At 47.9% G+C, this 27,486-nt stretch overlaps 1 protein-coding gene across 2 annotated transcripts in view; it reads right to left on the reverse strand.

Annotated features, from left to right (window-relative positions):
* MYO3B (myosin IIIB) overlaps positions 1–27,486 on the reverse strand; it is a 296,654-nt gene that overhangs the window by 235,235 nt on the left and 33,933 nt on the right. For both annotated transcript variants that reach the window (XM_080972245.1, XM_080972244.1), the window contains 4 exons: positions 19,667–19,850; positions 17,116–17,250; positions 9,690–9,794; positions 9,299–9,398 (listed from right to left, as the gene is read on the reverse strand). In XM_080972245.1, the coding sequence (XP_080828371.1) occupies positions 9,299–9,398; positions 9,690–9,794; positions 17,116–17,250; positions 19,667–19,813 (487 nt within the window). In that variant the 5' untranslated portion in view covers positions 19,814–19,850. The remainder of the gene's footprint in view (positions 1–9,298; positions 9,399–9,689; positions 9,795–17,115; positions 17,251–19,666; positions 19,851–27,486) is intronic.

Genomic DNA, 27,486 nt, shown 5'->3' on the forward strand with positions numbered 1-27,486 from the left:
TAATGATAAAATGCATTCCAAATATTGCACAACAGCATTCCTTTTTGAAAACTGATCCTTATTGCCCTTTCAATACAATGCCAGAGAGGGCAATCAAGGTCAATAGATTTATACAATTCCCCACACTAATGGGTGACAATTCTAAAGTCAGGCAATTCTAAAGTGGGTGCATTTTGGAATTGCCTAGCCAAGATGTCATTCCCAGAATCAATTGAGGCTTCTGTTTGAATAGAATCAATTACCTTCTATGGTGGCACATCTCTGCCATTTGGACAGATGTCAACCAAATTACACTTGAGATTGGCAGATCATTTGGCACCAAGTACATCATATAAATAATAATAATAATAATAATTTATTATTTATACCCAGCCCATCTGGCTGAGTTTCCCAGCCACTCTGGGCGGCTTCCAATCAAGTGTTAAAAACAATACAGCATTAAATGTTAAAAACTTCCCTAAACAGGGCTTTACATATGTGTGTGTGTGTGTGTGTGTGTGTGTGTGTGTGTGTGAAGGTAAAGGACCCCTGGACAGTTAAGTCCAGTCAAAGTCGACTATGGGGTTGTGGCACTCATCTCGCTTTTCAGGCCAATGGAGCCGGAGTTTGTACACAGACAGCTTTCTAGGTCATGTGGCCAGCATGACTAAACTGCTTCTGGTGCAACAGAACACTGTGACAGAAACCAGAGTGCATGGAAACGCCGTTTACCTTCCCGCCGCAGCGGTATCTATTTATCTACTTGCACTGGCGTGTTTTCGAACTGCTAGGTTGGCAGGAGCTGGGACTGAGCTCACTCTGTCATGTGGATTTGAACCGCCGACCTTCCAATCAGCAAGTCCAAGAGGCTCAGTGGTTTAGACCACAGCGCCACCTGCTCCCTTTTTACATTATATTGCAGCTGTGGAAATCTCGATGGGTCCCTCCAGACTGGTATCTTATTGCAGATGTATACTGCAACCTTTTATTGACACAATCATAGTGATTAGTGATGGATTTATTCTGCTTCAGTTTGATCTGCAATATAGGCACCCCCCCCCCATTCATGTGCGATCGACTCATGCACAACCGTGTACAGTGGTACCTCGGATTACAGACGCTTCAGGTTACAGACTCCACTAACCCAGAAATAGTACCTCAGGTTAAGAACTTTGCTTCAGGATGAGAACAGAAATTGCGTGGCAGTGGCGCGGTGGCAGTGTGAGGCCCCATTAGCTAAAGTGGTATCTCAGGTTAAGAACAGTTTCAGGTTAAGAACGGACCTCCAGAACGAATTAAGTTCTTAACCCGAGGTACCACTGTATACGCATGGTGCCAGGAAATCATTCCATTCAAACCCGGAAATGGCAGGAGAGAGCTCATGTCTTGCGAGTACACTCTTCTTGGAGCCCAAAGAGGACATCAGTGAGGGAACCCTGAAGCAACCTGGAGGCTCATTGTGGCTGCTCAGTCTCCCTGCCTAACAGCTGATCTGCAGGGCTGTGAGGAGAGAGTCTCTTCCTTTAAATTCCTAGGAGTTTATCTCAGTGAAGACCTTACTTGGAAAATCAATACAACCCAGGTGGTTAAGAAAGCCCAACAGAGACTCCATCTCCTCAGAGTATCGCGAAAGAACATTTGATGATCTCCTTCTACCGGTCCACAATAGAAAGTGTCCTTTCATACTGCATCACGGTGTGGTATGCTGGTTTGACATCAACTGATAGGAAGTGCCTACAGAGGGTGGTGAATACAGCACAAGATATTATGGGCTGTCCCATGAATTCGCTGGATGACATAGTGGAAGAACGTTGCCTCAGGAGAGCGAGGGAAATCCTCAGGGATGATTCACACCCTGGCCGGCACTTTCTTGATTTCCTGCCCTCGGGCAGAAGATACAGAAGCATGATTAGTTGCACCAACAGGGTAAAAAACAGCTTCTATCCGTGGGCTGTTAGGCTGCTGAATGAAAAGATAACAACAGGGCAGCTGACTTTCTGGTTTGGTGGGTTTGTGTCAGTAAATGAGGGGAATTAAGACGAAGAGAGCTGAGTGGGAGGTGCTCGCGTAATCTCACTGTATACAAGTTGTACAAGTGACAATAAAGTATTTCAATTTCAATTTCAATTTCAAGTGCAGCAGCAGCAGCAGGAGTTGCTTTTCCACTTACCCCCCCCCCCAGCCTCCTGCCAGCCCCAGACCTTCAATGTCAGTTGTGGATATTTTTTACATACAGCATTTTGGGTATGGATTGAAGAGAGAGTGGTGGAGAGGGCGTTTAAAGGGTGATCCCCACTTTACACAACTTCACTTATGCACACAGGGGCCTGGAACATAACCACTGCATAAATCGCCTGTACTCCTCCAATGCAACCACGTTATTGCTGCCCCGAGGCACTTTAGCACAACAAAAGCAGGAAAGTTATGGGATTTCAGGAGGATAGCCACTGACTGGAAATGAAGAAGGCTGGCCACCTCAAAATGCTTGTATTGGAAGTGGGATCACAAGTAACAGCATCGTGAGCACAAATCATGGTAAATGTGCAATAAAAAGGATGTCTGCGGGAGCCTAATCTCCACCTGTATTTGGGAACTGAAGACCTTATAGAGTCGTCCAACAAAGAACAAATTATGTACTATAAGAGGGATAACTCACACAAGTTCGGAGTAATTTGGCAACCATTTACAGAATTGTTCACTAACTGAATATTGATCTCTGTACTTCTCGCCCATGTGCAAAAATTTCCTTTTCTATAATTTGCTGTAGATCGCCTAGAATCTGTATCCAATTTTAAAACGGCTCTCTTGGGCTTAATAGCATGTATTGATCACAACCAAAAGTGACAAGTATATAAGAGTAAATAGGTATTCAGAAGTCATGTCTGCATTAGACTTAAACTAGACTTCAAGGCCCTTCCCTTTCCTTGGGAATGGTAGTTTTTGAAGAGGAAGGTGGGGACCCCAAAAATGGAATTTTCAGCACCTTGACCAAACTACAACCCCCAGGATTCATTGGGGAAAGCAGAGACAATTCAGTGTGTGATACCAGTGGGGTGTATTCAATGGTGGTTTTGTGCTGGGAGAAAGTGGGCCACCCTGTTTTCAACTTAACCAGGCTATACGGGGTGTTAGAGGAGGGGTAGTACCTCTGGCAGGGGACACACCATACACCTTTTGGGGTAGTTTGTGCATCTTTGGTCCCCAATCCTGCATTCAGCTATCACCTGTGGCTCCTAGAACAGCCTTTCTCAACCTGTGGGTCCCCAGATGTTGTGGAACTACAACTCCCATCACCCCTAGCTAGCAAGGCCAGAGCTCAGGGATGATGGGAGTTGTAGTCCAACAACATCTGGGGACCCACAGGTTGAGAACCGCTGTCCTAGAAGCTGTCTGCATGCGACAGCAGCCACACCCTGGAATGGCTTCCACTGGCTGGCTAAACTAGGTGAGGGTAGCCAATGGGTCTCAAACCCTCAGTGAGTTAGGGACTTGTGTTGCACATGAAGACAGGCTCTGGCGGATTGAGTGGACAAGACCAACGGTGGGTCCAATGGTCAAGGAGACGGTTTCTGCACGTGATGTAGAGGGAGAAGGGGCTGTCAACCTGGGAAGGTAGCCCATCTAGGAGTAGAAGAACTCTGATCTGAAACCTCTGCTGCCTTGTGGTATATCTTCAGGAGAAGAAAAGGCTGAGGAGCAAACCCTACACAAAACTGGAGTGGAGTCCCTAAGACAGTTGGACTGTGTCTTACATACCTCCTTTTGGCAGCAGCTCCTGCAGCCAAGCTGGTGCCAAACATATTGCTCTGCTTTCCTTCGGACCACATCAGGGAGACCAAGTTGGGGCTGTCATGTGGACAGCCCAAGATCTCCATACACACTGCCCAGGCTTGCTCCTAACACAGCCATTGGACTTCACCTCTGGAGACACACTCCATGAATGCCAACAACAAGGTAACCTCACCACTTTTCAGGGTATCATTTAGGGAGTATAGGGGAAGCATTTTCTCTGACCTCCGTTGCAGACCAAACGTAATATCAGGAGCACCTGTATTTCTACCTACCAGGTTCTTCCTGCTGCACATTCCTTTGAATGTTTATTCAAAAGTAAGTTCCATTGAGTTCAACAGGCCTTACACTCGGTTTAGTGGCCACAGGAATGCAGTGAAAGTCATTATTGTTTTGAATCGTATAATCATTCTATATACAGTGGTACCTCGGGTTAAGTACTTAATTCGTTCTGGAGGTCCGTTCTTAACCTGAAACTGTTCTGAAGCGTATGTAACCTGAGGTACCACTGTATACTTGAGGTATAAAGATGAAATAGAACGGCTACAAATGCTTTCATTTTGCTATGCTTTGTTGTTTTGCAATTCAATCTTGAATATATCAAAGAGCAGGAGAGACATTTGGATATACAGTGGTACCTCGGGATGCAAACGGGATCCGTTCTGGAGCCCTGTTCGCATCCTGAACAGAACATAAGACGCAACAGCGCGTCTGTGCGTGCGCGGGTTGCGTTTCGCCTCTTCCGCGCATGCGTGTGACCTCATTTTTACCATCTGCGCATGCGCGAGTGGCGAAACCCGGAAGTAATGCGCTCCGTTACTTCCGGGTCGCCGTGGAGCGCAACCCGAAAGCGCTCAACCTGAAGCATATTTATCCCGAGGTATGACTGTACTTTGTAAGAATTTTGGCCACTGCATAAGTGCAAACACACTGAAATCTGAAATTGTACCTGTGTCATTCTGTGGACTAAATGGACAGCGCTTAGGTTTCCTCCAGTTTCAAAATGGGTTTGGAATGCAGGTAGATTTCATCTTAGCAAACACATTACATTTTGTGCCATCAAATATTTTGCAAGGTGTTTTTTTTTGAGATGCCAGAAATGTATATCAAAGGATCAGACAAAAAGCCACCTAAACTTATGGCTCTCTCATCCAACTCTTCTCGCACTAAAGCACAGCCAGTTGACAGCATCAATCGTTTGCCATTCTTGTTCTATTTTGGATTTTATATCCCACTGTGGGAGTGCAGCATGGTGATTATGTGCAAAATATTGAAAAATGCTATTCAACCAATATTGTTCCCTTTTTTACTTCCTCCCTCCGATGTGCTCTTTTCTTTTGGCATTGACGGGTTATTTCCTGCAGCTCAAGCAAGCTGCTGGTGCTAATTATTGTCCCAGGAAGACAGCATCGGATAAAATGTGATTTCCACCCCTTACCCTTTAGATGCCAATGAGACTACTCAATAAGCTGTTGCTTTAGGCTAGTTGTTTGCCCAATTGGCTCCTCAAAACTGTGTGTTTCAACTACTCATCAATAACGAATTTCTGCACCTCCCTGCAATAAACAGGCATCTGCTCTCACATTCCTTGCACAAAGCAATCACAGAGCCTTTGCTTTTAAAATAAATTCAGCTACTTTGGAAGTACCAGGGAATTAGCACTTACTGAAGTGCCAAATGGGATGTATATAAAGCAGTTTATTCTGCTTAGGGATTGCTGCCCAGTAGGGTTGTTTTTGAGAAGCCACATTTACATACTGAAAGGTTTTCCCACCTAAAAAAAAAAAAAAGATTGTGGTTTCATAGAATCATAGCATTCTGGAGTTGGAAGATACCTTGAGGATCATCTAGTCCAGCTCCCTGCAATGCAGGAATGTGCAGCTGTCCCATACAGGGAATCGAACCTGCAACCTTGGCATTATCATCGCCACACTCTAACCAACTGAGCTACCGATCTGATGTGAATTACTTTTCTGTCTTGTTCAGTTAACTCAGTGTTTCCCAAACTTGGGTCTCCAGCTGTTTTTGGACTGCAGTTCTCATCAGCCCTGACCACTGGTCCTGCTAGCTAGGAATGATGGGACTTGTAGTCCAAAGACAGCTGGAGACTCCAGTATGGGAACCCCTGTGTTCGCTGGTTAACTCTCCCAACTCAGTATTATGCATGTTTATTCACTTCTTTATACTATTGTTGTAACCCTCTGGACAGGAATTTGGGTGGGGTGGGGTGGGGTGGGGGCCAGTGACTGTGGAGGTTTATTGCAAAATCCGCAGATGGGCAATACCTTTATAGGAGCAACCAAAAATGCCACGAAGTTGTGAGCAAGCTACACCAGATGTTAGAAGTAAAAATAGAAGGGGTTGGGAGAAGAGGAGGGAAACACACCATTGCCAGCTCCCTAATTTGTTTCTCCTGCCTGAAACCCCATCAAACTCCATCAAATTTGATGAAGCTATCTTCTGCACATGCGCAATGAACATTTGCACTGAACATACCTCTGCTTAAGTGTGGCCTCCATTTTCAAATTCAATAGAAAATGGTTTGAGGGCAGATGCACCATATAGGAGTATTTCTCAAGGAGCTACAAGATAAAGATGGAATGTTGCTGATGTCACGTGTAAAAAGGTAAAGGTAAAGGGACCCCTGACTGTTAGGTCCAGTCGCGGACGACTCTGGGGTTGCAGCACTCCTCTTGCTTTATTGGCCAAGGGAGCCGGCGTACAGCTTCCGGGTCATGTGGCCAGCATGACTAAGCTGCTTCTGGCGAACCAGAGCAGCGCACAGAAACGCCGTTTATCTTCCCACCGGAGTGGTACCTATTTATCTACATGCACTGTTGTGCTTTCGAACTGCTAGGTTGGCAGGAGCTGTGACCGAGCAATGGGAGCTCACCCCATTGCGGGGATTTGAACTGCCGACCTTCTGATTGGCAAGCCCTAGTCTCTGTGGTTTAACCCCCAGCGCCACCCGCGCCCTACCCGTGCAATGTGTACCTGGCTTCAAACACCAGCAGTGGAAGCACATTGGAGCCAGACTAACCAGTAATGTGTGCATAGCCTCTGTCCCAAAATGGTGATTGCGAACTGATTGCGTTAGTTGCTGCTAGGCGCTTGCAAGTACAGTGGTACCTCGGGTTACACAAGCTTCAGGTTACATACGCTTCAGGTTACAGATTCCGCTAACCCAGAAATATTACCTCGGGTTAAGAACTTTGCTTCAGGATAAGAACAGAAATTGTGCTCTGGTGGCTTCAGGTTAAGTACGGACCTCCGGAACGAATTAAGTATTTAACCTGAGGTACCACTGTATGGGGTGATGGGAGGAAGACGCAATGTGCTGACCCCGTTTTTGAAGACATAAAACTTGGTTGCGTGAGTCACATCTATCTCGTCTCTTTTTATTATTGCTATCGTTATTACTTGAATTAGCATCCTCCTCAAGAAATCAGCAAGCTTATTCAGAAGTCTGCTGCAAAACCCACTTCTTCCCGTCTCTCTTTAATCCTTTTATGGAGGCTTCCAATTTTCACTCACACTCATATCTTACAGCTGTAATTGCAAATTAAATGGATCTGTTAGCTTTTGGACCCAGAGGACCACTTCAGCTTCTGCCGAGAGTGAATAAATATGCTAAAGGCTAGTCAAAACTGTTTTAGAAAGAACAGTACCTTCTTTTCATATGGAAAAGATAATATTTAAAATCTAGAGATTTCCTCTTTGCCTTCGCCGCACTGGGGGAAAAGAGCCTCTCCCCAATATTATTTCTGTGAACAAATGCTCTGATCTAGCAAGCAGCATGAGGGAGAAGCATGGAAGGTTCCTGGCCTGATTCAATTGCCAGGGCTGCCCACATATAGATAGCCCAAATCAGGTAACTGGTGGGAGTCCTGATCCCACCACCGACACAAAAAACCTGGGTGTTACTATTGACAATTAATTGAGCAAGATATGGGCACATAGCCACAGCTGGTGTGCTTTACGTACAATCGGATCAGGACCAGAGTTTTCCCTCTCTTCCTTCCATACTGTTTTGAAATTTCTGGGGGTTCCAGAAGCAGGTAATAGACAGCATCTTAAAAAGCAGAGACATCACCTTGCTAACAAAGGTCCGTATAATTAAAGCTACGGTTTCCCCAGTAGTGATGTATGGAAGTGAGAGCTGGACCATAAAGAAGGCTGATCGCCAAAGAATTGATGCTTTTGAATTATGGTGCTGGAGGAGACTCTTGAGAGTCCCATGGACTGCAAGAAGATCCAACCTCTCCATTCTGAAGGAAATCAGCCCTGAGTGCTCACTGGAAGGACAGATCGTGAAGCTGAAGCTCCAATACCTTGGCCACCTCATGAGAAGAGAAGACTCCCTGGAAAAGACCCTGATGTTGGGAAAGATGGAGGGCACAAGGAGAAGGGGACGACAGAGGACGAGATGGTTGGACAGTGTTCTCGAAGCTACAAACATGAGTCTGACCAAACTGCGGGAGGCAGTGGAAGACAGGAGGGCCTGGCGTGCTCTGGTCCATGGGGTCACGAAGAGTCGGACACGACTAAACAACAACAAATGTTTGGGGAGGCAGTTCTGCTATCTTTCTGCCAGATGGAAATAGCTGGACTCCGCGGGGAGAGAAAACGCCCCCAATTTACCCTTCCCATCAGCACAGGAGTGATCTGGCTGGTTCCTCCCTCAAACAGTAGCTTCTGCCTTCTCCAAGTTTCTCCTCTGCCTTCTCCCTCCCATGACTCCATCCAAGACTTATAAGCCCCCGGGGGGAGGCTGGGAGCTTGTGTTATTTCACCAGCTCCACCCTCCAGCTTGTTTGACCTGATTGCTGGTCAGGCTTCCTGAGAGGAACCAGATAGATTAGAAGCTTCTTCCTCCTCTTCCCCATACCTGAGAAAACAGGAGGCTGCCTTATTGTTATGTGCTGAGTTGAATAGGACCCAAAATGCCGCAGTCTGATTGGTCCTAGAACAATAGGATTCAGAATGCAGCAGCCTGATTGGTCCTAGAACAATAGGCTCCAGAATGCAGCAGTCTGACTTGTCCACAGGAGCCACCCAATCCAGCTCCAGGTGGAAGTGAATCCGCGACCTGATTGGCCTACAGGAGAATCCCGGAATTAGCCAATCACGTGGGGCCCACTGTGTAAATAATGTATATAAAGCAGACATTCTGGGGGAACTTCCATCCCTCCTCCCCACTATGAGCTGAATAAAGAGCATGAAATCCACTCTCGACTTCGAGTATATTTCACTTATAGTGAGCAGACCTTTGGGTGGCAGCTCCAGGATTTCAAACGAGGCCTACCTGGAGATTCCAGGTATTGAAGCTGGGCACTCTTGCCTGCAAAGCGTGAGCTCTGCTGCCTCTGAGCTACGACCCCTTCCCTAGCATTGCTATGTTCGTGCATTTTTTGCCTTCTCATTTCAAGATTCCTCCCCGAAAGAACACTCAGGTGAAGAGACTTCTCTGCTTTCCCATGCAGTCAAAAAACCCAGACACCCTGGTCTAAAGAAAGAAGCTGTTCATTACCAAAGTCAACAAGCTTGACTCCTCCTTCTGTCGTCAGGAGAATGTTGTTCCCCTTGACATCACGGTGAATGATCCGGTTGTTGTGTAAGTGCTGAAGACCCTGGTGCAAAAAAAAAAAAGAGGAGGAGGAGGAGGAGGGGAGGGGAGGGGAGAGAGAGAGAAGATGCTAACTCCCATTTTGAAATGTAATTTCCCTAATTTTAGGGAGGGCAATCAAAACAATCTGCATGCACACTGTTCGATGCATCACATCCTGCAAACAGCCCGCCGCTGCTGCTATAACAAAATCCGTGTTTTACTGTCAGCCGCGCCATCATTTATAAATAGAAAATGTCATCAGGGAGTAAATTGCACCCTCTGCTGTCATTAGAAGCTTAATGAACATCCTTACCAGGAGAGCGCCATATAAGATGTACGAGATTATAGCTTCATCCAACTGCTGGCCACACTTCAGCAAGCCTTTGACAAGGTCTGTGACAGAACCTCCGTTGCACAGCTGCAAAAAGGGGGCGGAAGAGGGGAAAGAGAAGCAGAGCAAGACCCCCTGTTAGTCACTCAACAGGACTGTTTAGCTTGCAGATCTCTGCTTTCATGGATCAAGTAACAATATATACACACAAGAGATTCGACGCTGGGCTGTAAGCTCATGAAGATGAAACTAGGCCCTCTTGATTCCCATGACACTTCCCTTTCCAAACAGAAGCCACAATTCAGAAGCCTGTGAACTTCATTGGCTTCCCATTCTCAGGAATGGGAAACATGTGGCAGCTTTTCCAAATGCCTGCACAGAGCATTGCTTCACATAGATGAAATCAAGGATGCTCGTGACCTGTTATTTACTGGTTTAATTTCTTTCCTGCTCTTCACCATGAGGTCCCAGGGCGGGTTATGGCCATTTTAAAAACACAGTATTAAAAACAGTTAAAATACATTAGAATTAAGAGAGTGGGGTGGGTCCTAAAATATACATCTCAAGGGTCAAAGGCTTCGTCATCATCACAAGGTTACTAATGAGTACAGTGCCTCCATGGATAAATGCAGCTCCCCTAGACATAAAGTCTTCTTCATTCATTTCAGGAGGGAAGCAAATCCCACTGCAAAATCATAGAATTGTAGAGTTGGAAGGGACCACGTGGGTTGTTATGTATTCAATGGCCTGTTTTTGCCTGAGCTTGAGTCTGGACTAAGGATTCTGAGCCCCTGTGTTCTGATTCGATACATGATATCCAATCACAAAACATTTCAGGATTTGGGCCTCTGCCATTGGCCCTTAAACTCTGAGTCATGATTCGCAGCTTGGAAGTTTAGACAGCCAATCGTGTTGAGAGTGGGAGTGGCCCAGGCCTTCAGAAACGTATAAAAGCACTTGCTTTGCCCCTGTTGTCCAGTTCTGTTAGTTCTGTTATCACTGTGTCTTGCCTTGTGGGAACCCACCTACACTTCAGGGGTCATCAAGTCCAAACCCCTGCAATCCAAGAATCTTTTGCCCAACGTGGGGCTATAACCCATGACCTCGAGATTAAGAGTCTCACACTCTGCCGACCGAACTATTCCTTCTTCATTGCCTTCCTTCCATTCACTTTAAAGGGTCAATGTACTGAGGATCAGAATGAGGCCCTAAGGTTCCCTTAAACCATTGGGTTCCAACATCCATGTTAGGAACTAGGATGGCTTATAATAGATAGGTTCCTGCTTCAAGTGACATTTCGAAGTCATCTAACTTTGATACTTGTTGTTAATGTAAAAGGCCCAGAGGGTCTGATCAGTCACCAGCCCTTAGGCCTGGCAAAATAGGTGGAAAAATTAGGAATCTGAAAACATAAGAGAACTGGAAGCTGCATTATACTAGGTTAGACTATTTGTCCCTCTAGCTCAGGCATAGGCAAACTCGGCCCTCCATATGTTTTGGGACTACAATTCCCATCATCCCTGACCACTGGTCCTGTTAGCTAGGGATCTTGGGAGTTGTAGTCCCAAAACATATGGAGGGCCGAGTTTGCCTATGCCTGCTCTACTCTGACAGGCAGCTCTCCAGGGTCTCAAGCAGAGGGTCTTCCTGTCTTTCTTTTCCAGGTTTCATGGACGGGTTGGACACAGAGGAATGGTGGGAGGAACCAGCTGGAGAACCCCCAAGGGAAGAAGACTTGAATAAAACAGGGAGTAGTGGTGAAGAGAGAGAAGACTGGGAGTACGAGGTGTCAGAAGCTGAAGATGTAACAGGGTTTAGTGAGTGGGGAAGAGTCTGTGGCAGGTCAGAATCAGAGGCAGAAGCTGAAGGTGAGTGGAGAGAGGGAGGCCAAGAGGCAGAGAAGAGTCGGGCTGGTGAAGAGTCACGGGTGTCTCCTCCTCCTACTGCGACAAGCTCCCCTCCCTCTTCGTCTCCCAGAACCAGAAGAGGCATGAAGAGGGTGGAGCAGGGACAGACTGCACATGGGCGCAGCCTCCGGTTGCTTGGGGAAAGCCCTGGAGAGGAGGGGACTTGGACAGCTGTGTGGAGATGGGGACTTTCAGTCTCGGCAACTGCTTTTCATGGAAGAAGACCACCAAGAACGAGCTGCTCATTAGGCCTGACATTGAACCAAGTCTGTGGAGATCATGGTGTTTTGTTTTTTTGCTAATAAGGAGTTAACTCCAACTTTGAACTGTGCGATTACTGACCGACATGCTTCTGTGACACTTGGAGAGGTGGGGGACCGAACGTGAGACCTCCTCCACATAACACATCACGTTCTCTACCACTGAGCTCTGGTCCTTGCCCAAAGTTAAAAGGAAGGGACCCCTGACCATTAGTTCCAGTCGTGAACGACTCTGGGGTTGTGGTGCTCATCTCGCTTTATTGGCCGAGGGAGCCGGTGTACAGCTTCTGGGTCATGTGGCCTGCATGACTAAGCCACTTCTGGCGAACGAGAGCAGCGCACAGAAATGCTGTTTACCTTCCCGCCAGAGTTGTACCTATTTATCTACTTGCACTTTGGCGTGCTTTCGAACTGCTAGGTGGGCAGGAGCAGGGACCGAGCAATGGGAGCTCACACCGTCGTGGGGATTCGAACCGCTGAACTTCTGATCGGCAAGTCCTAGGCTCTGTGGTTTAACCCACAGCGCCACCTGCGTCCCACCAGCTAAACTGAATTGAGTTTGTTGTTTTTAATGGGATTCATATCTGTTTTAAAATATTGTGTGTGTGTATCAGAAGTGGTATACTTTTATACTAACGTATCTTTTCTAAAAGTGCCTTTTGTGTGAAGGAAAATCCAGGAGATGGGTGTGTGTGTGTGTGTGTGTGTGTGTGTGTGTGTGTGTGTGTGTTTAAGGAACAAGATTGATGGACTTGATAACTGGGAGGCAACAAATTACAGTCATTTCACACCTTCACTCCATCAATACTCCTGCTGGCAGGCAATATAAAATAGATGGCAGACATATCTCTATACTCGGGCTTGATGGCGCATTCTGCCAACAACCGAGATGAAACATTCAGAATCCAGAAAAGCACAGCTTCTTGCAAATATTTCCCCCATCTATAGTTTTCCACCTACTAAAACCTTTCTAAATGGATTTTTGCCCACATCATTAGTTCATCACTCATGTCTCTCCAGTAGCTATTTTGCTATCACCCTGGTGTCTTTTTTTCTATTGCATTCACCAGTAGAAAATCTCAGCTATAGTTCTAGACGGACCAGTATATCTCCTCAAAGCACATCTGACCACCGTATGTTTGCTGTTTAGATCCATAAAAACCCTATTAAGATGAGGTGTGAGCTCAAGAAGAAGAAAAGGTGTTTGGATTTGATATCCCGCTTTATCACTACCTGAAGGAGTCTCAAAGCGGCTAACATTCTCCTTTCCCTTCCTCCCCCACAACAAACACTCTGTGAGGTGAGTGGGGCTGAGAGACTTCAGAGAAGTGTGACTGGCCCAAGGTCACCCAGCAGCTGCATGTGGAGGAGCGGGGAAGCGAACCTGGTTCACCAGATTACGAGACTACCGCTCTTAACCACTACACCACACTGGCTCTCAACGTGAGTGGCCTAGGAACATGTAGTATGGAATGAGAGGTACAGTTGTGGATGTTTCTTTGCTTCTGTTTTGGTTCCTCATACTGGGGTTAGAAAAAGACAGGCTTGTGGCCTCACAGTACAAAGTGGCCTTCCTCAACCTTAGGCCCTCTAGATCAAGGTTTCCCAAACTTGGGACGGCAGCTGTTTTTGAACTACAGTTCCCACCATCCCTGAACACTGGTCCTAGTTGTCATGGTACTGCCAGAGAATGCAGGGGAGGAGCAGGAACAGGCAGAGGGAGGTGGGCAGGAAGTGGCAATTGAGGAAAGAGGGGAAAGCCAGGAGGCGGGACGGCTCTCAGATGCTAAACCAGAGCCTCAGCACCGCACAGGAAGTTCTGGCACAGACAGTGAAACTATGCCTATTCCGTCTGCCAGGGAAAGGAGAGAGTTAAAGAGGAGGGGGGAGAGGCATCACGTGAAACTTCCCCGCTTTTTCTGCTGGAGAAGAAGCCGGCGTAAGCCATTCCCAAAATCTGAACCGGAGGATTCAGATGCATGATTCTAATGCACTGTAAAATAAAGACTGTATATATGTATCTCTGAGTGAGCAGAGGTGCTTCTTGTGAAGAACATTCACAAGCCATCACACTGGTATCTGGGAATGATGGGAGATGTAGTCCAATAACAGCTGGAGACCCATCAGCACCAACCAGCATGGCCAATGACATACCCTCCAACATTTCTCCATTGAAAACAAGGCGGTCCCATTCTAGAATGATAATTTTCCTATTTATACCCCACACATCCTACTGGGTTGCCCCAGCCACTCTGGGCAGCTTCCAACATCTATAAGAACACAATAAAACATTAAACATTAAACAAACCTGCCTATGCAGGATTGCCTTCAGACAGCTTGAGGGTCAGATAACTCCATACCCCACAACATTTCTCCAGTGAATATTGGGACATCCTAAGGAAAAGCAGGGCATTCTGGGATCAAATCAGAAACCGGGACAGCTTCTCTAAATCAGGGACATCCCTGGAAAATAGGGACACATGGAGGGTTTGCAGTGACTTGGGATCATGAGACCTGAAATCCGAAATATCTGGATGTAGCCATGTTGAGGGAGGTTGAGAAAGTTGGTGCATGAGGCCAGGGGGAGGCGAGGGGTTGGTGTGTGTGTGTGTGTGTGTGTGTGTGTGTGTGTGGTGCTCGCTTTTGTAAATAAGTGAACAGGGCTGCAGGAGTTCCTTTTTCCTCCCCTCACGTTGAGGTAATAATAACACTTTAGTCATGACAGGTCCAAGTGTTCAAAGGAGCTCTGAGTGAGAAAGGTATTGCTCACAGAGTATAAGCCTGGCAGAACGAAGATGCCCCGAGGGGAAATAAGAACTTTTAATTACATTTTCACCCCCAGAAGTTAGCCACAACACAAAGAATATATGATTTCATCAAAGAAACAGCAACAAAAGCATTTGAGCCCTTTTGTATGGCGTTCCTTTCATTGAATTCAAGTGTTATAAATAGCAATTGCAGCACAACAGAGACAAAATTGGTATGCAAATCCTGAAGTGCAGGGTATTTCAGTTGGGTCAATAATGCTAACATTTTGCTAACTTTCTCCCCGCCTGCAGTTTGATGACTGCAATCCAGAGGGGGTGAAACCACGAGTGAATTATTCTGAAGGGCAAAGTGGATGTGATTCAGTAGATGCATCAACAGGGGCTCCTGCAGGGTTTGGAATTTTATCAATAAGCAAAGCAGCAATACAGTCAGGAAATCAGTCCCTGGAGGAGGGGATGTTTTGACCCTTTCTGCTTTCCTGATTGAAATCGGGGGGGGGGGGGGGGGGCAAGTGGTAGCTCAGGGATCTCCTGGCAGATCTCTGGTTGATTTGTAATAGATAGGAAATGGTTCCTGAATCCCAGTTGTTTAACAATAACAGCAAATCAACTTTCCCCACTCGAATTGGGCTGCAGAAATGAAGGACGCTTATGCAAGAGTGGGCATCTGCATGAAAATTTTCTGAGCTTAGTTCAATTCTGGTACTGAAAATGAATCAAATCCCTAATCCCCAAACATGATCCAAAGCCCCCTGTTCATAAATTCTTTTGCCACGTGGCTCTGTTCAGAAGATTTGTGGGTTCCAGTAAAACAACAACAACCCACAAAGTAGATCCGACAGGCCTGAAGCCTGCATACCCGCCAACATTTCTCTGATGAAAACAGGAAAAGTGGGACATTCCGGGATCAAATCAGAAACCAGGATGGCTTCTCTAAATCAGGGACGTCCCTGGAAAAGAGAGATACTTGGAGAGTCTGAACCTGTCCACTCGTGATCTAAATCACTCTTCAAAGCTGCTACCTGTCTCGTGAACAAAATCATACTGAGGTCAAATTGGAGCTTAGAGTGGCCATTTCAGCTAGGAGAAAGTGTCAACCAAACCCTCTCTTCTCAGCCCTATTTTTCCAATGCTGTCTGGGCCCTATAAAGGAAACTAGGAAATCATCTTCACTGATCATGGTTTGGCACACTGAGAGTTTCCCTCTTGGAAGCTACCTCCACCCCAAAATGGATTTTTCAGCTACCCCGAGTCTGCAGTCTAGCTTTGGATGACACTTATTGCAAAGCAAAATGAGAAGGGTCTGGAAAACATTGTAGATGGCACCCGCAGGTGGTACTCCTTTCAACAACTCTCGCCACCCAAACCTTCCTTTGCCTTTGCATGCTTCTTCCCTATAAGGCTACAACCTGATCAGGAACCAACACCCAGTATGTCTTGAGAGGATGACATCCCAAGAAACATGATGCTGTATGATTTAACTGCCAGTCGGATCAATTGAAAGAATGGAATGAGCTTAGGAAAGCTAATAAGCTTAGAATGGAATGAGCTTAGAGTTTAGGAAAGGCAGTTGTTGTGGTTCAGTGGCGTCCTTCAAACTGTGTCCTCCTTCAAATTCTCACCCAATAACTTCATAGCCCACACATGAGACAAATAGTAGCTTCCAAAACCTGGGCATTGGAAATTGCACAATGAAGTTTTGTTTTGAATTTTCAGTGGAGAATGTGCCACTCGACCATTTCAGATCAGCGTTACAACCAGTATGAAAGGCATAAGGGAGTCCTTCGTTGTGTTCAAAGCTAGTAAAACAGTAGGTGTTGGGGTGGGGGTTTTTTTTGGGGGGGGGAAACCCAAAGGTTCTGCACTCCAGGGACAGGCAGCCAGAGGACATTATTGCTGCCATCTAAGTAAAAAAAACTTCCTTGACATGTGTGAAAATGGAGTACACAACAGAGGTTGCTTTGCTTGAATACATTCCTTCAGTGCCCCTCCCCAAAGTACTGTGATCGGAGAGCCCTTGCAGAATGATTCCCTGTGGTTAAAAGCTATATTTGTCCGTCACAAAACTGTACCCCTTCCTCTCTCACTTCTCCCTCACAGGGGTCTTCTTCATTTGGAGAGGTTGAGAGAAGTATATATTTTCTCAAATATGCTGACTGAACAGCCCAAATGAGTATGGATCAACTTGCCATCCACCTAAATTTGGATGAAGCCAGATTCCTTCTGAAGTGGCCCACTTCAGTTCAGAAATATGCATTTGTAAATGTACAGTGTAAATGCTAAGTAGACGGGACATCTGGCGCTGCATTTCCTTCCCAAAGGAACCCTCCGATTAATAACCACGAGCAGAAAGAGACAGAATTCTTCAGAGAATAACGGTCGGCCAGTATTTCTGCTTCTACATTTTTGGAAGAAGCAGTTAGCTCGTAAAAAATCTCTTTTAATTAAGATTTAGTCTCACAAAATATCTTACCTCAAGAACAAGCCACAGCTGTCCGCCCACATATTGATCTGCTTTGTAAAACATTCCATAGAATTTAACAACGTTGGGGTGATTTGGAAGGAATTGCAAGATGTTGTATTCTGCTTCAATTTCTTCATCCACATCCTAAATTGGGAGGCACACAGAGACGGGCACTTTACAAATATAACAGCTTTATTAGGGGAGGATTACATGACATAACACATCTAGAGACTGAACAGCAGTCACGTAAACATGGCTTTGGGGCAGCATTAAAAATATTAAAGGGGTAATAATAATTTATTTATATCCCGCTCTCCCCAGCCAAGGCCCGGCTCAGAGCGGCTAACAACAGTAAAAATAGCACAGTTTACATAAAATCACAATCAATTAATTGAAATACATTCTAAAATCAGTTCAGAATCAAATTAATGGCAACCATTGGGCTAGAGTTCTATGAAGATTACAGAAGGAGAGAGGGTGGCAGACTGTGCCTTGGCCAAAGGCCTGGCAGAACAGCTCCGTCTTGCAGGCCCTGCGGAAAGATGTCAAGTCCCGCAGGGCCCTAGTCTCTTGTGACAGAGCGTTCCACCAAGTCGGGGCCACAACCAAAAAAGCCCTGGCTCTGGTTGAGGCCAGCCTAACCTCCCTGTGGCCCGGGATCTCCAAGATGTTTTTAAGACTGTAAGGTCCTCCGTGGGACATACCAGGAGAGGTATGCTGAGGGGCCTTGGGAAGCTCTACTAGTAGATATGGGGAGTATGTCACTGGGGCAATTCTTAGGCCAATGGAAATCCCCTAACCCTCCAATGGGAAGCTTGTTCCAGTGATAGCTCATCTTCCAGGGATATTGTGCTAGCAGAGTAAGGGGGAGGCTGTGTGTCGGGAGCAATGGGCGCAGACACAGAGATGCCAACACACACCAGGAAGGGACCCGTGGTTAATAACCTCCTGCTGCAGTCAATGGGAAGGTAAAAGGAAAGGACGCCCCTACCTCTTGGCCTGCTCATAGCAGGGTGTAATGCTTGCATTGCCAGCAAATCTCCTCACTCACCTGTTAAGGTAAAATGCAACTGCTCTGCCTGCCTACATACTTAAGAAGACCTGTTAGGTAATAAATTTCATTGAATGCAATGAAACTTTCTTCTGATGTTTCAGACTGGGCTCTTATTCCCATAAACTCTGCCACGCGGGTGGTGCTGTGGTCTAAACCACTGAGCCTCCTGGGCTTGCCGATCAGAAGGTCGGTGGTTCGAATCCCCGTGACGGGGTGAGCTCCCGTTGCTCTGTCCCAGCTCCTGCCAGCCCAGCAGTTCAAAAGCACACCAGTGCAAGTAGATAAATAGGTACCACTGTGGCGGGAAGGTAAACAGCGTTTCTGTGAGCTCTGGCTTCCGTTATGGTGTTCCGTTGCGCCAGAAGCGGTTTAGTGATGCTGGCCACATGACCTGGAAAGCTGTCTGTGGACAAACGCCAGCTCCCTCGGCTTGAAAGCGAAGATGAGTGCCGCACCCCATAGTCAAATTTAACTGGACTTAAACATCCAAGAGTCTTTTACCTCCTTTTTTTTTTTTTTACCTTATTCCCATAAACTCTACTTTTCCTCAAACCATTTAGGTTTCATTTACAAATCATTTCACTTGACTCTAATTTTCTCGGATAACTATTTTTCCATTAAAAAACAAATTACCTGTGTATCTCCTCTTTTTTTAAAAAAACAACAACAACATTACCTATGCATGTCCCACACACAAACGGTACCAAACCTAGATACTTGTGGCGTATTGAGAAAGATTATGGGTCTTTTGCTGCAATATGTTGAAACCTGAGAACTCCACCTATCTTCAGAGTTGACTTCTTAAGCCTTGCCACTGCAGAGGCTCATGCGATTTGTGAACCCAGTTTAGTTTTCAGTACCAAACAAAGTGCGAGATCCCAGCACGGACAGAAGTCCAACCTTTGCACACAAACAAAAGCGCCTGAGTTCAGTTGGGGTTAAATGCAATGTTGGAACAGCTATCTCCCTTTTAAAAAGGTAAAGGGACCCCTGACTGTTTGGTCCAGTCGCGGACGACTCTGGGGTTGGGGCGCTCATCTCGCTTTATTGGCTGAGGGAGCCAGCGTACAGCTTCCAGGTCATGTGGCCAGCATGACTAAGCTGCTTCTGGCAAACCAGAGCAGCGCACGGAAACGCCGTTTACCTTCCCGCTGGAGTGGTACCTATTTATCTACTTGCACTCTGACGTGCTTTCGAACTGCTAGGTGGGCAGGAGCAGGGACCGAACAACGGGCGCTCCCCCCGTTGTGGGGATTCGAACCGTCGACCTTCTGATCGGCAAGTCCTAGGCTCTGTGGTTTAACCCACAGCGCCACCCACGTCCCCGTACTACCTCTCTTACTTTCTGTCATAATGTGATTTTTGTACACCTGAACAATTACCCCCCAAATACTTGCATTTCCTCTAATTACTGAGTATGGGTATCACATCTGTTTGTGCAGGGGGTCTTGGATCTGTTTGGAGGGGGAAAGGGAAATCAAATTGTTAACTTTCCTCTTTACTTACACTGATCGGATCCAGAATCTTCACTGCTGCCAAACTGCCATCCTTCTTATGAGTAACTTTATAGACTTTCCCATACGTTCCCTTTCCAATGGTCTCAATAATTTCCCAGGTATCTGAGGGATCGGGTAACGATTCCAGCCCAATCATATTCTGATTATACTGAAACAATCCATAGAGTGGCTTCCTGCGGAAAGGAAATGGTTAAAGCAAAATATTACCAGGTTAGCTTCACATAAGCAACTATCCTTGCCTCAGAGGCTGCCATGAGGAAAACTATGTTAATTAAGGGGGGGTTGCCAAGTCTGGAAGCTAAATTGTGGCGACATCTAGGCTTCATCTCCAATCCCTGCAGCCATTGACATTTAGAAGCCTTTATAACTTCTAATTTGGGATTCTATTGTAAGCAACATCTCACTGTCCAGCCCATTCGTTTCCCAACACAGATGTTAAGTTCTTGACTTGGAAGAACATACTCTCTTCCACAACCTTGTGTTCCTGCAGCTTGACCACTGAATAATAATAATAATAATAATAATAATAATAATAATAATAATAATAATAATTTATTATTTATAGCCTGCCCATCTGGCTGAGTTTCCCCAGCCACTCTGGGCAGCTTCCAATCAAGTGCTAAAAACAATACAGCAGTAAATATTAAAAACTTCCCTAAACAGGGCTGCCTTCAGATGTCTTTTAAAAAGAAGATAGCTGCTTATTTCCTTCACATCTGAAGGGAGGGCGTTCCACAGGGCAGGCACCACTACCGAGAAGGCCCTCTGTCTGGTTCCCTGTATCCTCACTTCTCGCAGTGAGGGTGTTATGTAGTGTAGTTTCACCCTGGGCCAACAGGGGGATACTGTATATAGTTTTCACTCAGGTCTGTAGATAGTTTTCACTCAGGTCTGCGGCAGTTATTTTAGGCGGGAACTCTGGGCTGTTGTGGTTACAATGTTGACAGCCGGCTGCCTATAAATACAGGCCGGCTGAGCTGTTCGCAGTTAGTTCTATTCCAGCTTACCATAATAAAGAGCTACTTGAAGAAATCGCTGTGCCGGCTGCTATGTCAACCCACCACCTAACTCTGGCGACGAGGATGGGATTGATGGACATCAGAGCACAGCCAGATGCGGCCAGCCTCTGAACTGAGCTGAATCACTGAGCTGAATCACAGAGCGAAATCACTGAGCGAAATCACTGGGCAGAACCAATTCAGAGCTGACTGTTCTGGCTAGAGCACTGTGTTCCATCCATCGCCCTTCACGCCGGCATCGGAATCATGGCTTCACTTGTGCCTCTACCGCCGTTTGCGCCAGCCTCTGAATCATGGGACTCCTACCTCGCTCGGTTCGACTGCTACCTCCAAGCCAACGAGCTGACAGAAGTATCACAGGAGCGGAAGCGGGGCCTATTCCTCAGCCTCTGTGGGCCTGAGGTGTTTGAGACGGCCCGAGCGTTGGTTGCGCCTGAAGCAGTCCAGGCAACACCATGGGACACGATCCAAGAGAAGCTCCGCAACCACTACGCACCAAAGCCGTCCAAGATTGCTGCCCGCCATGCGTTCTACCACCGGAACCAGGCAGAGGGGGAGTCAATCAACAACTACACCACCGCCCTGCGACAGGCTGCAATGCACTGTGAGTTCCGAGACTTAGACGATGCCCTGATGGATCGAATCGTCTGCGGGGTCCGGGACATCCATCTGCAACGGCGCCTCCTAGCCAAGCCAGACCTCACGCTACAGAAAGCCATTGAGGAGGCTGTGGCCTCAGAAGCTGCTGAACGCTCCGCCCAGGAGATCCGCAAGTCCAGCAGCCCGCGTCTTGCTAGGGAGCCAGTTCCGGTGCATCATGAAAAGGCCAGCAGTGAGGAGGCATCCTCCAGTGAAGACGATGACGTGCACCAGACAAAGCGGGAGCGCAGGAAGTTCCAACAGAAGTCCAAGGGCCAACCGGAATGTGCTGGCTGCGGAGGCAACCATTCCCGTGCCAAGTGTCGATTCAGAGACGCCATCTGTAGGAAGTGTTCCAGAAGGGGCCACATCGCTAAGGTCTGCCGATCGGCTCCGTCTGACACCCCCCCTTCATCGATTCGCAAGTCCAAGTCTTCACTCCAGTCTGCCAAGGAAAGTTGTTTCGCTCTCACCAACTGCCGCTGCCCGTCTGGAACCACGATTGGCCAAACCGACTCGCCTACGCGACGCAAGCTGAACGTCACGGTGCTCATTGAAGGAGCTCCATGTGACATGGAGATCGACACCGGGTCTGCCCTGTCCATCGTGTCATGGAGCACCATCAAAAGACTGGTACCCAGAGTGTCCAAAAGGCAACTCGACTCTCACCGCGTACACCTGAGAGACTACCAGGGAAACGACATTCCTGTGGTAGGCGTTGGCCGGTTCCGGATCGCCTTCAAGGATTTTTCGGGCCTGCTCCGGTTGGTGGTGGTCGAAGGTCAGCGGCCAAGCCTCCTAGGGCTAGACTGGTTTGATGCCCTCGGCCTGGAAGTCACCGGCATCAACTGCATCTCTAACGCAGAGACTGAGGGTCTGGTCAAAGACTTTGCCGAGGTTTTTGACGGCACCTTGGGCCAATATACAGGTACGCCCATCTCCTTTAGCCTTGATCCACAAGTCGCCCCCATCAAGCTAAAGCCACGCCGGGTTCCCTTTGCTCTCAAGGCTAAGGTGGATGAACAACTGGACAAACTGATCGCCCAAGGAGTTTTGGAGCCGGTTGACCACGCAAAGTGGGAAACCCCCATCGTCACGCCTGTCAAGCCAGATGGGTCGGTGAGAATCTGCGCTGACTACAAGTGCACGATCAACAAGGCACTTCAGCAGCACGCTTATCCGGTTCCTGTTGTCCAACACCTGCTGCATTCCCTGGGTGAGGGTAAGGTCTTCGCTAAGCTGGACCTTGCCCAAGCCTATCAACAACTGCCAGTCGATGATGCCACTGCTGAAGCCCAGACGATCGTCACCCACCGGGGGGCTTTCCGTTGCCGCCGGTTGCAGTTCGGGGTGAGTGTGGCTCCTGGCATCTTCCAAAGCCTTATGGAGCGTCTCCTGCAAGGGCTTCCGGGCGTGGTACCATATTTTGATGACGTCTTGGTGTCTGCAGACTCATACCAGCAGCTGTTCGAGCGCCTCCGTGCCGTGCTGACCAGGTTCCAGGAGGCCGGGCTCAAGGTAAAGAGGGAGAAGTGCCAGATCGCCGTTCCACAGGTAGAGTTCCTGGGCTATCTTATCGATGCCTCCGGTCTTCATCCAACCACATCCAAGATCCACGCTATCCAGCAGGCCCCCACCCCAAAGAACAAAACGGAGTTGCAGGCGTTCCTGGGGCTGCTGAACTTTTATAACATGTTCCTGCCCCACAGTGGCTGAGCCTCTTCACCGACTCCTTAGCACTAAGACGCCTTGGGCCTGGGGTCATCGGGAGACGGCGGCCTTCAACGCGGTCAAGGCTCTCCTTTCTTCAGACAGTGTGCTGGTACAGTACAGTGAATCCAGGCCGCTGGTCCTTGCCTGCGACGCCTCACCTTTTGGCATCGGTGCTGTCCTTAGTCACCGTTTTCCAGATGGAAGAGAAGCACCGCTCGCCTACTTTTCCAGGACACTATCTCCGACGGAACGGAATTACAGCCAGCTCGACAAGGAGGCATTGGCACTTGTGGCTGGAGTGAAGAGGTTCCATGAATACCTCTATGGCAGGACTTTTGACCTCATCACTGACCACAAGCCACTCCTGGGCCTCCTCGCCGGTGATCGTCCAACTCCACCGGTCCTCTCACCACGCATGCTGCGATGGACTGTTTTCCTGGCTGCCTACCACTACCGGCTCATCCATCGCCCGGGGAAATCGATGGGCCATGCCGACGCCCTCAGCCGTTGCCCTCTTCCAGCATTTGTGGAAGACCCGGCTCCAGCTTCATCGCTCCTTCTGATTGAGGATCTTCCGGCAGCGCCTGTATCGGCTGCCACTGTGGCCTCCGCATCTGCCCAGGATCGCACCATCAGCCGGGTGCTCAACTGGGTGTGGAGGGGGTGGCCACAAGGGCCTTTTGCATCGGAGTTCCAGCCCTTCGCAACCAGACAACATGAACTCTCAGCTCATCGTGGCTGCCTGCTGTGGGGAGACCGCGTCGTGATTCCCCAGGGACTCCGTCAGCGCGTCCTGGAGGCTCTGCACGTTGGCCACCCGGGAATTGTCAAAATGAAGGCGTTGGCTCGGTGTTACGTCTGGTGGCCTAATATGGACGATGCCATCACTGCCTGGGTGTCCGCCTGTCAAGCGTGCCAAGAATCGAGGCCTGCACCACCGGCAGCTAAGGGACACACCTGGGAGACGCCAAAGACACCCTGGTCGAGGGTGCACATCGATCTGGCTGGCCCCTTTCACGGCCGGACCTTTATGGTAGTGGTGGACGCCTATTCCAAATGGCTGGAGGTCGCCCTGATGCCCTCCACCACTACCGAAGCTGTCATCCGGGTGCTGCGAGGCCTGTTTGCAACGCATGGGTGTCCTGATGTCCTTGTCTCTGACAACGGACCGCAGTTCACGTCAGGCACGTTTGAGCGGTATCTTTTGGGACTGGGCATCCGCCATGCCCTAACGGCACCTTTTCATCCATCCAGCAACGGGCAAGCGGAAAGAATGGTGCGCTCGACAAAAGAGGCACTGGCGCGCCTGGACCGGGGAGACTGGCATGAGCGGGTCGCCGAATACTTGTTCGTGCAACACATCACCCCTCATGCGGCCACAGGGAGGAGTCCTGCTGAACTGCTTATGGGCCGCCGCCTCAGGTCACCGCTCGACCGGCTACACCCAGACTTTGCCGTGGCTGAACCCCCAGGCTGTGCCAACGCACCACGGTCATTTGTCCCAGGAAACCAGGTCTTTGCCCGGAACTATGTGGGGGACATCCCTTGGGTGCCAGCCACAGTAGTGGGAGTCACTGGACCTCGCTCGTACCAGGTGGCACTCGAAGACGGACGCTTGTGGCGACGGCACATAGACCAGCTTAGGCGCAGGGTTGGGGACTTGGACACTACCGAGGTGCCCCCAACTGCGCTTGCGGCTCCAGAAGAGACACGTACAGATGGCGAGGCCCCACCTACACCTCCCTCACAAACTGCCAGCGTGGAGCCGAACCAAGCCGTTTCAGAACAGACTCAGACCACTCCACTTGCGGAGGCTCCACCCACAGCAGCGGATCCAGGGGAGTTGGTTCCAACGCCACCTAGGGTCGCACCACAGCCTCAGCGAGAACTGTGTGGCCCTCCGGACTTGGCTACCAGTCCCCGGCGGTCTGGCAGAGTTTCCAAGCGCCCAACTTATTTAAAGGACTATGTTGTTGGACAGGTATCACTGTTGGTCTAAGTATGGGAAATGTAACCGATATGCTTTTGTGCTTAATTGAACCATTACGCGTAGTGCTGTATATAAGGAAACCATTACGATTGTAACTAACGCCTTATCTCGGTGGGGAGGGGTGTTATGTAGTGTAGTTTCACCCTGGGCCAACAGGGGGATACTGTATATAGTTTTCACTCAGGTCTGTAGATAGTTTTCACTCAGGTCCGCGGCAGTTATTTTAGGCGGGAACTCTGGGCTGTTGTGGTTACAATGTTGACAGCCGGCTGCCTATAAATACAGGCCGGCTGAGCTGTTCGCAGTTAGTTCTATTCCAGCTTACCATAATAAAGAGCTACTTGAAGAAATCGCTGTGCCGGCTGCTATGTCAACCCACCACCTAACAGAGGGAACCGCCAGAAGGTCCTCGGCGCTGGATCTCAGTGTCCGGGCTGAACGATGGGGGTGGAGACTCTCCTTCAGGTATACAGGACCAAGGCCGTTTAGGGCTTTAAAGGTCAGCACCAACACTTTGAATTGTGCTTGGAAACGTACTGGGAGCCAATGCAGATCTCTCAGGACAGGTGTTATGTGGTCCTGGCGGCCACTCCCAGTCACCAGTCTAGCTGCCGCATTCTGGAGGTCTCCTGCGCCATCAAAATCCTCCACCAATTTTGTCATACTGCATTTTATTGCATGCAACTCTCTTCTTGGATATATGGATGCATTATAAGAAAATTTTCCTATTTATACCCCACACATCTTACCGGGTTGCCCCAGCCACTCTGGGCAGCTTCCAACATACATAAAACTTTTTTTAGAAACTTCCCTATACAGGATTGCCTTCAGATGGCTCGGGGGTTGCTTAATTCCATACCCTCCAACATTTCTCCAAAGAAAATAGAGACATCCTAAGGGAAAGTTGGACAGTCTGTGATCAAATCAGAAACCGGGACGGCTTCTCTAAATCAGGGACATCTCTGGAAAATAGGGACACTTGGAGGGTCTGCAAATATCAGCATCTCAAAACCATCAGAGTTGAACATTAACTCCCCTTCTGGCGGTTCCCTCGCTGCAAGAAGCCAAGTTACAGGGAACCAGGCAGAGGGCCTTCTCGGTAGTGGCACCCGCCCTGTGGAACGCCCTCCCACCAGATGTCAAAGAGAAAAACAACTACCAAACCCTTAGAAGACATCTGAAGGCAGCCCTCTTTAGGAAAGCTTTTAATGCTTAATAGGTTATTGTATTTTAGTGTTCTGTTGGAAGCCGCCCAGAGTGGCTGGGGAAACCCAGCCAGATGGGCGGGGTATAAATAATAAATTATTATTATTATTATTATTATTATATTATTATTATTATCAGCTTGAAAGGAACCAAATATTTACACCAATAAAATCCAGCTTCTCATTATTTTTATAACCAGCACTGGAAGTAGCAGGCTCCTCCTTAAGTGTCTATTCTGCATATGGATGCATGCTGTGGGTATAAAAAAACATACACCCCTCATAATAAAATGCCCTTCAGAACAGGATAAGACCACAATTTGATTGCAGGATGGCAATGCTTCTCTAAGTATGGAAATAGACCTTCAGCTGACTTCCACGGGCTTTAGGCCTGACGATACAAGCAAGCTGTTCTTCCCCACCCCCTTTTACTTTTTTAAAGCTCCAAAATCTATAGCTGTTATGTACTGAGTTGAATAGGATCCAAAATGCAGCAGTCTGATTGGTCCTAGAACGATAGGATTCAGAATGCAGCAGTCTGATTGGTCCTAGAACAATAGGCTCCAGAATGCAGCCGTCTGATTGGTCCACAGGAGCCACCCAATCCAGCTTCAGGTGGAAGTGAATCTGCAACCTGATTGGCCTACAGGAGAATCCCAGAATTAGCCAATCACGTGGGGCCCATTGTGTAAATAATGTATATAAAGCAGACATTCTGGGGGAACTTCCTCCTCACCACTATGAGCTGAATAAAGAACATGAAATCCACTCTCAACTTCGAGTATATTTCAATAGCTTCCTGATACAAGATGAACAGGAGATAACTCTTCTAATTTCCACAAAGGATTTTTGCTCTTCCATTTTTAAAAAAGATGCTTAGAAGAAAACAACAACCCCAGATTTGCAACATCTGTCTTTGTGCTCTAAAACCTTTTATCTGCCAATACAAATTAACCCAGGCCTGGCACGACAGTTTTGCAAAAGTTGAGAATACAAGCCAGAACACATTTTAACTTCAGTTATATAGATAGCCGGTTCCCTGTCTAAGAAAGATGAGGGCGCAGGTATCATTCATTATTGCATAGATGCACCCTCAGTGCCGAAGTCGCGCTGCAGGCAAAGGGAGGAAGAACTTCGAGTCAATCTCTCACTCTTAATAATCGTAAACATTAACTTGACAATAGAGGATCATCTATAAAATGAATAGTGCAGCCAGAAAACAAATAAAGTACTGCAAGCCTCT

Source organism: Podarcis pityusensis (genome assembly GCF_964106645.2).
Source record: "Podarcis pityusensis genome assembly, chromosome: 1".
Classification (NCBI taxonomy): Eukaryota; Metazoa; Chordata; class Lepidosauria; order Squamata; family Lacertidae; genus Podarcis; species Podarcis pityusensis.